This window comes from Mixophyes fleayi, chromosome 1, assembly GCF_038048845.1.
Source record: "Mixophyes fleayi isolate aMixFle1 chromosome 1, aMixFle1.hap1, whole genome shotgun sequence".
NCBI classification, from domain to species: Eukaryota; Metazoa; Chordata; class Amphibia; order Anura; family Limnodynastidae; genus Mixophyes; species Mixophyes fleayi.
Window position 1 is genome coordinate 34435396 of NC_134402.1, and position 13777 is coordinate 34449172.

General features: G+C 42.0%; 1 protein-coding gene across 2 annotated transcripts in view; it reads left to right on the forward strand.

Moving 5' to 3' along the window:
• The first annotated feature begins 4376 nt into the window (after nt 1–4376).
• DOK7 (docking protein 7) overlaps nt 4377–13777 on the forward strand; it is a 129086-nt gene continuing 119685 nt past the window's right edge. The window contains exons 1-3 of one of the 2 annotated variants that reach the window (XM_075194363.1): nt 4377–4535; nt 5494–5652; nt 5749–5794. In XM_075194363.1, coding sequence (XP_075050464.1) covers nt 5599–5652; nt 5749–5794 — 100 coding nt within the window. In that variant the 5' untranslated portion in view covers nt 4377–4535; nt 5494–5598. Of the gene's footprint in view, nt 4536–5395; nt 5653–5748; nt 5795–13777 lie in introns of those variants that run through there. The other variant, XM_075194364.1, reaches the window with a different exon arrangement.

The window sequence follows — 13777 nt, forward strand, 5'->3', positions numbered from 1 at the left end:
GTAAATTTCTGCACTTTCTCTTAGCTATAAAGAACCCTCAGACATGTCAGATGCTACGTTATCACTCTTAAATGTCCTCACATTTACAAAAGCAAAGACTGACAGTGTCAGAATCCTCACAGCTATGAGCCAACGTGAGAATCTTGTCTCAGAATGCAAAACCCCCTTAAATAAAAACAAAACATCAATCTGAAAAAAACTGACATTATAAAGGGTATTGTAGCCTCACAGCATTTTGCAATTATCTTTCGCTTCAAAAATTATTTTTTAACAATGTCATTAACATTTTTGCATAATGTTTCTAGAATAATTTAATAGGAAAACACAAAAAGGCTTTTAAAATCCATTTGTGCTGTACAATTCAAATTCTTTGACATTGGGACGATGACATGGTCCTGTCCTCATACACACCCCTTTAATCAATTAAGGGACAGCACTTTCCCGCGTGTCAGCTGTACATAAGTATAGCGGATGAACACTGAATGACCGTATCTCTATAGCTTGCAAATAAGACCTTTTTCATATCTCTTTCTGTTGCACTCACTGTACCATAGACCCTTTTGTCTATAGGTGTGGGACAGAGTGCATGTCTTAGGGCTTTTGCAATTAGCAGGGTGGGCCAGCAATATTCTTATGTCATTTATTAAAGGAAACCTCACACGTTCATGGAACTTCTTTAGGATTTATATTTGTGAAAAGTTCTTAAAGCTACGATGCTTAAAATTGATAACATTGACAAAATGATGCAGAGGTGGGCCAGCTGGAGAGTAGAGTGCTCATCTGTCTAGCTTGATATTCTTACCCATGTCATTACTAGGGAAAGGAGACATAAGTTATATATACTCCAAGTAAGTGCCGGAAATAATTGCCAAAGCCCAGGGGAACAATATATGGGTGGGCACAGGGTATAGAGCCAAAGGTGAACCCAGTTTTATGACAACCACCCCGTGCTCTGGTTCATCCTGGCTAGTTCAGTCCTTTCTTTACTCCCCCAGCATTTCACTTGGTGTCAGGTAAGAAGTGAATTAGACAGAAGTACCCAGGTATATATCAGAGCTGACAATTACCTTGGGGATTGTCCCTCAGACTGTTGACCTCACAGTACAATGTTCAGTAATTATTTTATTATTATTAAATTATTAGTATTTTGGTGGAGGTCACTCTTCTAGTACAGCCATTATTTAGTGTAGTAAGCAGGGTACTGGCATCTTGGTGGTTAACCAGAAGGTTAACCTCTAAGGCTTTCATTTAGAGATGCTGAATCAGATGTCTTCTGCTACAGAAACCTCTTTTACCCTAACTTATAGTGAGAGTAGGGGGATATATTTGCTAAACTGCGGGTTTGAAAAAGTGGAGATGTTGCCTATAGCAACCAATCAGATTCTAGCTGTCATTTATTTAGTACATTCTACAAAATGAAAGCTAGAATCTGATTGGTTGCTATAGGCAACATCTCCACTTTTTCAAACCCGCAGTTCAATATATCCCCAGATCTATTTTATCCTATTGCTTATTACCTATGAAAAGAATATTTTATCACCAGTCTTGTAGTATCGTAAGTGTGGTTACGGCTTACTATAAAGCTCCGTGCAGCTGCTGCCTTTCCTGTGGTGTCTTTCCGAGGCTGCAAAATATGAGCTCAGATTGAAAAACTACAGGAGATTTCTATCAGGGGGTTTGCAGATTATTTGTGATATCCCTGGGACACGTGGGGGAAATATGAGAATCTCAGGCTCCATAATAAAATTGCAGTACACCAGGAAAACTGGTCCTGTCCATATTGTATGTCAGTTCCCGTGGGCTGGGATCAAGACTGAGAGTAGGCTTTTATCATGTACAGAATTATCCCCTCACATCTGCGTTCACAGAGGAGCTGACAGTTGTTGGTTTCCTTTATTTATGGATATTTATATGTTATATTCCATCGTGAGTTGTACTGTACTACTTGTGACTAGTTGTTAAAATACCAGTCTGTAATAAGAAAAAAAGAAAATTAAAATAATAAGAAAAAAATATCTTCTGTGCTGATTCTGCAATATCTCTGAGACAATATATCACACTAAAGTCACTAGAGGCCAATTTTTAACTTATACTTGCCTACTTTTCCAATTTATTTTCTAGGAGGTCCAGGGGCAGGTGGGCGTGTGGGGGCGGGGCCCTGAGTATCACGTCACTAATCCACACCCCCAAGTGATCATTACCATTTTGCCCTATACCAGCAGGGGGTGGGCCCACGATGACGCGTGAATCGCTTCACCAAGCCCCGCCCCCTCCATTTAGCTTTCCAGACTGGCCAGGATCCGGGAGGTTGACCCGGTCTCCCGGGAGTGCTGGAGGATTCCCAGAAATTCGTGAGTCTCCCGGAATGTCTGGGAGACTCCAACTATGTTAACTGCAAAATATGCTGGCAGCAATGCACTTCTATTTATCCACCTGGTGCATTACAAGGAGCACGCCCACAATACAGGAGAGATTAACCAGGCAGCGTCCTCACCCTGTCTCTCAGCTGACAGACAGCCTGAGACTCCTAGGGGTGAAAAATGGGGGCGGGGCACAAATTCGACACCCCCCCTACTTAAAATAAAAATCTAGGTCCATTCCTGGATGCATCAGGAGTGTGAAATGTAGAGTAATAAGCATTGCACGTTAAACAGGATACTTGGGAACGCTTTTATTTAAAATAGTGATGTTGAACAGGTTTAGCTATGGTCAGTTACAGAAATCTCGTTTGCATATGAATGTATGACTAGGCACAATCACACACATAAAATGCTTGGCGCTTGATAATTGACCCTTACTCACTTGAAAATTCAACTACCAAATGGTTGCAAAATGACAAACGAAGGTTTTTCACATTCAATTAGAAACGACCAATGTTAATAAAAAATTTTAAAAAAACATTTCGCTGTTTCATTACCGTTAATAATGCAAAAAAAAAAATCAGTTTTTCATACTCCCTGCAAAGCAGGGTTTGTAAAGGTTGGTCTCCAAATGCTTGATTTTGGAACAAAGTAAAACAAAAAAACACTTGCTGCAATAATAATAGATTTAAAAAAAGTACAATGTATATAAATAATATAACACATGTTAAAGAAAAAAAGAAAAGAATAAAGCTTACCATAAGCAGAATATTAATAGAAAAAACGCCACATTAATATGAACGTCCTTTAAATAACTCCATCTTGACCATCTTACCAAAGTAATATGACTTATTAAAATCTCCCCTCACATACAATTAGAAAATAAATAAATTATAATTTGTTTTATATTTACTCATTCAGTGCTTCATCAGCAGACAGGAAGCTGCAGATGAGTACAGGTAACTTACTATCTGCAAATTTTTTCCTAAAATCACAATACAGCAATAGAGCCAAAACATAAGTAAGAATAACAATGACAGCCATTTTGTTGAAGCCAAAATTCATTAAAACATTGGCAGATCCCCACAAAAAATGGGCATTAGACTGCAAAATGTTATAGTTGATAATGAAGACACTAAGTGGGAGGTTCCTAGAAGCTTTTTCCTCCTTGTAACCCACAGAACTGTCATGATTTGATTGGGGAGGGTAAGGTTCTGGGCAAACAAAAAAACCCCCCACAATTTGTGCCCCTGCAACTGGCCCCAGAGGCCGAACTAACAAGGGAAGTGGAGAGGAGGAAACCGGGGCCCAGAGCTCACTAGTTCCCTGTGCAGCAGGCCCCATTAACTCTATGGGCCCGGTGCACCGTACCTGCTACTCCAATGGAGTTCCGCCACTGTCTAGCCCATATCATACAGATATGACCTATAAATTGAGGCACCAGAAGTACATTTCATGGAGCAGTGGACATCTGGCTACTGGGGTTTGTCCAGTCTTACTTGCATGCTTATTATATATATAAATAAACTTGCAGTTTATTTCATTAGAAAAAAATGCTTGCTGAAACAATGTACTAGGGCATTACAAAGAAGAGTACACCCTGAGCAGCCGGACGGGTAGTCCAGTCCCATCATGTGATTGCTTTGCAGCGAATCAGCACACGGGGACTTGGCCATTTAGTAGCTCTCTGATAAGCTGCCTCCGCTATAAAATGCAGGCAACTCCATTCTGCACTGCCTGTAGTAGGTACAGTTCCACTGTCTATTTTGGTCTCTTGCAGTGTGTTTTGACTGGTTCTGGTTCTGACCTTTTTGCATAGGACCCTGATTATTCTCTGCCCTGACCTATTGCCTGGACGTTCCTGGATTTCTACCTGCCCTGACTTCTCCTCGCACTTAGAACCATTCCATCTTGACCGGTCTAGAGTACCTGTGTTTTCTTGCTATTCAGTTTATGGTATTGGTGATTGATGTCTCCAATATTTCTAGTGTCAGTGTCAATCCTGGAATGAGCCTCTGCTATTGCGTGCATAAGACTTAGGGACAACCAAGTACCGGTGAACACGTTCAGCTCTAAGGGAAAGGGGACAGCTATAGGCGAAGACCACAACTAGCCTGGTTCTAGATGTTCATTCTGAGAATTCGGCGTCTGCCATGGCACATGGTAAATAACCAAGTAAGTCTGAAACTCTATAGCATTTGGCCATTTACTTTTGTACTTTTTTGTTATGGAGAAGTTAGGTCACTGTATAGGAACAAAATATAAATAAGTTAGTCCAAATCAGGAGAACAGGCTTCTGGGAAATGAAGTTGACACGTCCTCACTTCGAGTCAATGCTTTACACACTGTGGATAGCCCTACAGGCACTCTGTCATCCTTACTAGAGTTCATCAGTGCAGCTTAGGGTTTTCTGCTTGGCCTGGGAAGCACTACAAAGACAACCTGAGAATACTATCATTAGCCATTCAATTTAATGTTTTAATGATTCTTTAGAAATGTGTTTGGGTCTGAATCGTGGGCTACTGACAGCAAGCTCTCTGGTGGCTGTAGTGAGGTCAAAAAGAAAATTAGGGACATTTTGAAAGCTGCATGAGACTAAACACTGTCATGTGTGTGATATTTCAGAGACAGCGGCACTCTCAATAGAGGGAATATCGGGTTTGCTAAATTAATGAACATGTGGGGCTTAGAAAATTCAGCAACATATTAATATCTTCATTGTACTGGGCAGTATCAATATCTTGCGCTATGTAACTCATACTCAGTTCGGGGAGTGGGATTTCTTTGACTTTGGAGCCCACTCCTCCTCCTCCATTCATAAGCCCCAAGATAAAGAGATAACAAGTAGGATTACTGCTTGCATGTCCAAACAGCAATACACTCCCACTTATTCCTCTTCCAGAATAAATTGTTCTATTCCGAATGCAAACTATCGGCGCTGGATTCATTTCTAAATTCTGTCCTTAAAGAGTCAAAAAGCTTAGACAGCTGTTAAATCCTGGTGCCCACTGGTGTGGGTGAGAGACTTAGTAAGAGTCGGGTGGGAGGCGGCTGCAGAAGTTAGTGGCCATTTGCTCAGCAGTCAGTGTGTGTCACAAAATGCAACTTTCCCTGTCTCTCTGTCTCCTGCCAGGCAGAGCTATTAAAGCTATTTTGAAAGTGACCCTTCAGGCTTAAGTACATTCAGAAAGAGAGAGGGGAGAGAGGAGGGAGCAGCTGTTTGGAACCATGACTGAAGATGACGGATTCGGTTGTGGTGGAGGGTCACGTCAGATTGAGAGATGGAAAAAAGGTCAGTGAAATGGGCATTTTTTCCTTCGTCAACAGGCCCTGGGAAATTTTAAACGGTTAATCGTACGATTCCCTAATGTTGTTTTTGTCGTTTCAGTGGAAGAATAGGTGGGTGCTGCTCAGAAAGCCTTCCCCTGTGGCAGGTACATTATTTATATTCCTGTCTTATTCTTGTCTGTCATTTAAACAGTATAAGAGAACCTCAGACGTATGTGGAAGCAGTCTGTAGCGTGTACGGTTAGATTGTCAGCTCACAGTGATACTTGTACCCAGCCGGTCTGCTTGTCACCCTATACAGACTAAGTAGACTGAGTACATGCTTTTGGGATCAATCTGTATATCATCATGATTAAGTCATTGTCCTTTAAGTCTTTAACCCAACGATAGAAGGATGGTCTTACTTGTGGCTAAAATAATGTGTTTGATTTCTTGCAAAAGTTTCATTTATATCTCTCTTGCCGATATTATACTTTTTCAATGTTTTTCTTAATCTCCCTTGTTATTTTGTGACGTTACTGAATACGAAAGGCAGAACGAATGACGTGTTTTTAGTTTGTATTAGTATGGAGAAACTTTTTTTTGTATGGGTGATGGGTTTTAATCTAAATACAGTTTAGAGCAATGTTTCAGATTGATTTTTAAGGTCTTTCCCTTCCAATATATATCAATGGGCAACGAGAGGGGCTGGTTACACCAAAGCACATTGCACTTACAAAAATAGAAGGAGGATGCAGAAGGCTGCCTAGAGTGTGAGAGGGCCGTAGCAAGGGGTGAGAGACGACATTAAAACTCTGCATAAGGTTTTATGTTTCTGCACAGCCAATAGGATGTGGGAGAATAGTGGAACTTCCTAGTTCTCGTCTAGTCCACAGTTTCTGCATTAAATCAAACAACGTAACAGAAAAGCAGTATGGAAATAAGTTGAATTTTTTTAAACCATTGAATGTATATTCAAACTATATGATTTGTGTGTTTCGATTGTAGCTGTGCATTAAAGCAATGATTACTTTTAAAAAAGAGGTTATAGGAACAAAAATCTGTTATTTCCCATTGTGCACCATTATTACTAGGAATAACTAATATTTTGGTATTATAAACACTTTTGCGTCATCATGGGGCTACAATCAAATATATTTCATTACTTTTTCATCGGACATATCACCAAAATAAAAATATGTGTTCCCCACTGTTTGTTCTGAGTTTTGATGAGAGTACCAGCGATTGGGCTGATGAGTCTACGTACACCCAGGTTCTTTAGGGATCGTCCTAAAGGGAAATAGGGTGGAAAGGGTCCCTGGTCAGTACTGTATCGTGTTGTGGTCTTGCTATCTGTGTGATCAGTTGCGTACTTGCCCTCTAGGCATACAAAGCACTTGTCTAAGGCAGAATTTTTTAAGAGGGAGCATGGAAATGGTTTTATGTTCAATTTATCTACTTTTATTTTTGATAATTGATTTTTCCTACATTGTCATATTTTTCCCAGTGAATATTTTGGAAGCCCCAGTTACTTATGTACAAGGTCTGTATTCAGTGGTATTGATCACAGATCACTTATAAACTGGCCACAGAGGACCAGATATGGCTATTAGGTGCACAGGCTCAGGAGTTAGATGTCTTCGGGCTTCATTACTTCGGACAGAAACAACATACTTGATAATGATCCTATCAGTTTGCTAATATCATCATCAGGGATTGAGATAGTTTCTGGGATTGAGGTAGTTTTCTGTCCACATATGTTGCCAAATTGGGCCAACTGTCCAATTTTGCTGCCCAAAGCGTAGCTACCAGGGGAGTACTGGCAAATTTTAGCCCGGGGGGCAAGACATGACTCAGCAGCCTATTTTAAGGGGACAAGAGTGCAGGTGGCCCAGTGACCCAGCCCAAGGTAGCCCACTATGGGACCGGCCCGGGGGGTAGATGCCCCCCGGCCCCCCAGCCCAGGTTGTCTCTGGTAACTACCATAGTAGCAAGGAGTGCAGCTGTTTTCAGGACTGTAGTGTACATAGCTGCCAAATCTCCATATGTGTATGTAGTTTTTTCACTCTTGGGCTAGTACATGGGGGTCCTTAAAAATGTGTGTTATGGGTCCCATAAATGTCTAGTTTGGCCCCTGTTGCTGCTGATATCGCAATGTATGAGGCAAGGGATGGACTATTCAGCTATAATTGATCAAGCAGCCACCTCCTTTCACCTGAAGATGAAGATAAAGCATGTACTCTGTGGCATACACATTGCGGCACATACACTGCGGCATATACACTGCGGCACATACACTGCGGCACATACACTGCGGCACACACACTGCGGCACATACACTGCGGCGCACACTCTGCGGCATAAACACTGCGGCACACACTCTGCGACACATACACTGCGACACATACACTGCGGCACACACACTGCGGCACATACACTGCGGCACATACACTGCGGCACATACTCTGCGACACATACACTGCGACACATACACTGCGGCACACACACTGCGGCACATACACTGCGGCACACACTCTGCGACACATACACTGCGACACATACACTGCGACACATACACTGTGGCACACGCTCTGCGACACATACACTGCGACACATACACTGCGACACATACACTGCGGCACATACACTGCGGCACATACACTGCGGCACATACACTATAGAACCTGCACTTGTGTTTTGCACTTTTGTAAATGAACCTTATTGTCTGCTACCCGGTGTTTGGCAAATATTCAGTAGATTAATATAATTTTATTGTACCTGTGTGGTCTGACCATATGCTAGAGATGCGTAAAATTGCTGTAAATATTTGCATGAACCAAGTGTTGCTGTGGAGCCGGCCGTTTACAGGCGATACATTATTGGAGCTCCGCTTATACTCTGCAGAATGGCATTCAATACTTTATTGTAAATTCCACAGTTTGCTACATTTATAGTCTATAAATAGAGCTGGGACAACAACGGTGCTAATCCATTCTCTGTGTGGTGTGGTCGGGGTGTAATAAGGGAGAACACAGCGGACATGGGGACTCCATGCGGTGAAACATGCAAGATCTCACAGTCAAATGCAGAATGAGGTGAATATATTTCTACAGTGTGCAGAAACATCAAGTGAGGGAGGGGGCGGAGGCAGTTATGGTGTGGGTCTCCTCCGACCATTCACGACCACACCGTAGCCGGATTATCGGTATGTAAAAGTGACTGTGCAGACAACAGCTTCCTATTGGTCCTAACTTTAACACCCCTCCTGGGGGTTATCATAGGGTGCGTGCGTATCACCAAAGATAGCATAGGTTGCACACACATCTCCAGAGATAGCATAGGCTGCATGCGCATCACAAGAATTAACATAGGCTGAACGTGTTTCACCACAGATAGCATAGGCTGCACGCGCTTCATCACAGATAGCATAGGTTGCACGTGCATCTCCAGAGCTAGCATAGACTGCACGCGCTTCACCACAGATAGTATAGGCTGCACGCACTTCACCAAAGTTAGTACAAGGTGCGCTCACAGCCTAAGCGGAAGGTGGACCCAAGAAGCAGGCATAACAGAGTCAGATATTGCTCTCGGCAGCCCTGTATGCATGCATTCAAAAATGGGCCATGTCTGTTACCCAGTTATCACTTAAAATGTGTTGCATATGGGAATTTATAGAATAACACAAATTGGTTTAGATTCCTCTAATTTGATCAACCTTTGTTAATATACGATATATACTTGCCAATATTTTACAATTATTTCCAGGGACACTTTGTTTTGGAGCAGGTACATCACATCACCTATGGTACTATCCCAATGATAGAATCTATCATCACATGGCCAATGAAATTAGTTATAGTGCTGATTTATTGTTTTCTATTTTAGATGCTTCTGTTTAATACCTATTAACTAATAAAGCCCTAGGGATAAGAATAGATAGCAGAACTTGCATCCAATATACAGAATAATACAAGTTGCTCTGAGCTGTTGGGAAATACTGAAAATAGGGACATGTCTAAGGCCAAAAAGGAACACATCAGAACCAGGGACTGCCCTTGGAAATTATGGACAGTTGGCCACTATTGTATTGGCGTATGAACACAACCTATCAATCCTGAAGGGATACTCTCACTTTACAGGATTTCTTGATTATTCTTAGCCAAGCCAAAGCCTATGTATGTGTTCTGTCATTTTCACACACTTTGTTAAAGTGAAACTAAATACATAAAAATTGGAAAGCATTCAGGTGACAATTTATCATAGTTGCCCTGAGCATGGCAATAAGTAGTTTTTTTTTTTTAAAATTTTTGTTTATTGCAACAATAAAACAACCTCTGAGATACTCCTATAAGTAAAAAAAAAAAGCAACAGCGGAGTTATGGCCAGGGATAATAGTAAAAACGTTATCACCAGCGGTAACCCCGTTGATGTACAGTGTATTTTTGCCAACAATAGAGTTTTTCGCCACTTCATACATTTATATACCTGTGCTGAAAGTGCACATTAGGTTTCCACTGACTATGTAGCCCATTTGTTGGGTATCTCCGCTGATACCTGTATTGAAATGCAACATCTGCCAAAAAGAAGACAAGAGAGCTGCCAGCACAGCTAGGTGAGGGAGTGAAAATGCAGGAACTGGAGGCGTGTAGTGAATGTGGCCTCTGATAGGACGAGCCCCGCAGCCATTCCAATCAGACCTACACCACACATTCCTAGTTGTTTGAATAGCTGGAACGGTTCCAGTCTGTCTTCACTGACAATCTCTTCTCTCTGTGCTATCATACTCTGTAGCTTGGTGGTATCAGTATATCACTTCAGTACAGGGAAAGTCCCTGGGAGATATTGTGTATTTACACATCTCTGATGAGTGCTGCTGTCTATTGTATTTCTATGTGACCCACCAAAATCCTATAGTACATACGGAGCCTGGGTGTGTGTGGGGGGGGGGGGGGGGTGTGCTCAAAATTGGAGACTGATTAAGACACATCTCTTAGGTCATTTGAAAGTGATGAATATATTTTATTTTTATAATAATTGCTGCTCTCTCCTGTGCTCCTTTTGCAATTCTACTACTTTCTGGAAGCTGAACTAAGTAATACGAGTGTTTGCAAAATGTTCGTCAATCTTCCATAGTAAGTGCCATAAATCTCATAGTGAGACACTGCTTGGTTGGTTCTTTATAGATTGTATAAATTTCAGGTAATCCGCTTGAAAACCATCCTGGTGTATTTCCAGGGATTTTGATATACATCTGTAATAATTATTACAAATCCTCACTGTATCATGTTCTAGAAGCCTGAACAGTTCCCAGCATTTAATCATCCTCTTGAAATAAAAAGCTGACAGGTTTAGAATGGAAACTGTTCCACAGAGATTCTAATGCAGGGAAAAGTTTGGGACTGTATTTGCGCAGCACAGGGGGAAAGGGAAGACTGCAGCAAGGAGTGCGCTACACCTATCCGGGGCAATGTTGAAAAATAGGGACATTTCAAGGGACAAACCCTTAAGACCTGAGACTGTTCATGGGAGGTAGGGACAGTTGGTTTCTGTGGCTACACATAAGCTAATGAACCAATGAAGAAAACTAATAAAATAATGCTTCACGTATTCACCTCCCAACTGCCTGATTTCAGTGGGACAGTTCCGATTTTAGGGCTCAGTCCCGCCGGGGACATGTTTGGCCTGCAGGTGGGACTGTTGGTGGATAGGAGCTATGTAATGGACAGCCTAGCATTTTACAGCACAAGGCAGCCCTCTGGCCATGCCCCCATTGCGACGGGACATACCACCTGTCCTGCTGCCGTGGACAGACATGCTGGGAGGTAGGCATATCTGTTAGTGCTTATCATACAAAATTATATTTGAAATTAAAATTGCTGTATGGTATATAATACTTTTCTTTGTAAATAGGAAGTTAGTATTTCGGTCTGGATTTAATTTTTTTGCCCTAGGTCCAGTTGCCCTTAAGTAAACCTAGGCAGTCGCTTAGTCGATTAGGGTGGTAACGTTTATAAGTCACCTAAAACATTGAATGTGACGTAATGTAACTCATTTAATGTTATATAAGCCCTGCAGCACCCCCCACACTGGGTGCTGGAGGCAGACATGGAGAAGTACAGCCGCCAGCTTCTTACCTGTGTAGCTGGTGACTGCTCCTTCTTAGTGATGGGCTGTGAGCGTGACGCTGGGCTATGATGCCACTGCCCAGCGCCAAGTTCCCAGTGTGATGAGAGCAGATGATGGCACACTTCCTCTCCTGCCTTCTAAGGTTAGATGCAGGGCTAAGGGGCCACAATGCCTGAGGAGGAAGGCCCCAGAAGGGCCTTGCCTAGGTCACTACAGTGCTCACCTCTTCGCTAATCTACATTGTTGTAGAGCTCAATGGCCCCAATCTCCACCACCTCTTATCTGTATAATATAAATAAATGTATTCTAAGAGAATTGAAAAATAATCACTGATGCACAATGTTGGTAGACGTATGTAAGAAAATGGGGTAAGATGATTAAACAAAAGGCAGCTTCCGCCCCTGCAGTTCTGCCTCTGTAGGCCGGAGCCTGTGTGATCTAACTGTAGGAGGTACAATCACACGCTATGATCAATGATAGCGCTGGCAGCTCCTGCACTTGTCAGTGAAAATGAGGAATTTTTCTGTAAACACAATATATATACGATGAGCACTGCACCCCCACATTGCCACCATGGTGTAGGGGGCAGAAAGTAAAAAAGGCAGATACAAAATAAGTGAAATACAAACTTAAAGCAAGTGCCGCCCCTTACTCCCTTACTAGTTGCCACTTTAGGCACATGCCTCCCTGTGCCTACTTGGTAAATAAAGGTCTCCATATGCCATACAGGCAGACCATTGTAGCCTGCAAAATGCATCTGTGTGTTTAGATCATGGTGTTTTGAATTTAAGAGCTCCTTAAGGATCCCTGATAAATAAGGAGATTACCATGGTAATCAGGCCGTCTAGTATGCAAATCAGCCTGTCTAGCATGCTAAACAGCTCTACTTGCATACTAATAGCAACTTAAGGTGTGCTCTGCCTCTCCACTGCCACCTCAATGCTCTTTGAAATCTCTAGATTAGTTAGAAATGCTGTTGTAGAGCAGGGAGGCAGCGAGAGAGATACAGAGCTGTGTTCAGTAAGTAATTAACATACTAAGCGTGTTTCTTCACCAGCCCTCCCCTAGGTGACTCAATCAGGGAGAGGGGATTTTTTCTGCTTAGGCTTTGAATAGCCTCTAGTTAACACAAACTGGCAGGTCCTTTTAAAGCTGGGTACCCTGTCATCCTCTTAACTGGCTTTATACATTAGACTGTGTCACCTCCTGGCTGAACTATCAAGAACTGATCATGTTACCAAATAAATCATTTCAGCAATAGAGACACCGGGATGGACAACTTGTATTATACTGCTGTCATCTTCACATACACTCCTTTTCTGTCATTTATCATGTATATAACAAAATGCTAGCGAGAGAGAGCTGGTGTCCAGTGTCCAAGCCAGGAATGGGAGGTAGTGTCCAGAGGGCCCGGGTGTACCAGGGAGATATTGTGGCATGGGCACCTTTCTGGTGATGCACACATGAACAACTTTTTGATTTATTCTTTGCTTTTATAACACTTTCTTGTGCCTCTAATGCTAGCTTAACAGAGACCAGCTACCTAGACACTGGCCACTATCTGACATCGGTCACCCTGTACAAATGAAAAAAACAGGTTTAAACAATTTGCACTCCTCCCACCTTGCCTTTAAAAAGTTGTTCCCTGCAGGTGTTCTGTTGGATTGCTCTCACTGCAGACATACCCCGTCAGCCTGCTGTTAGCTTTGGAAATAAATACCCCTAAACCACTACAAAATATGTAAGTTGAATTACATTCTATACAATTATTTTGCCACACATATGTCTTCCACCTGTTTATCTTTAAACTAGGTATACTGCGAATATATAATTCTTTCTGCAGCTTGGCCTTGCAGACTGTCAGCTGAATACCTAACTCCTCTCATAGAGGCCTGTGGCAAACCACTCCCTTTGTCACAATATATAATAATTAATAATATATATACAATTAATAATCAATGCTTAATAAATGTTGGCGGTCAAAACCCTGTGGTACTAAGGTTCAATAGCAGCACAGTTCTCCC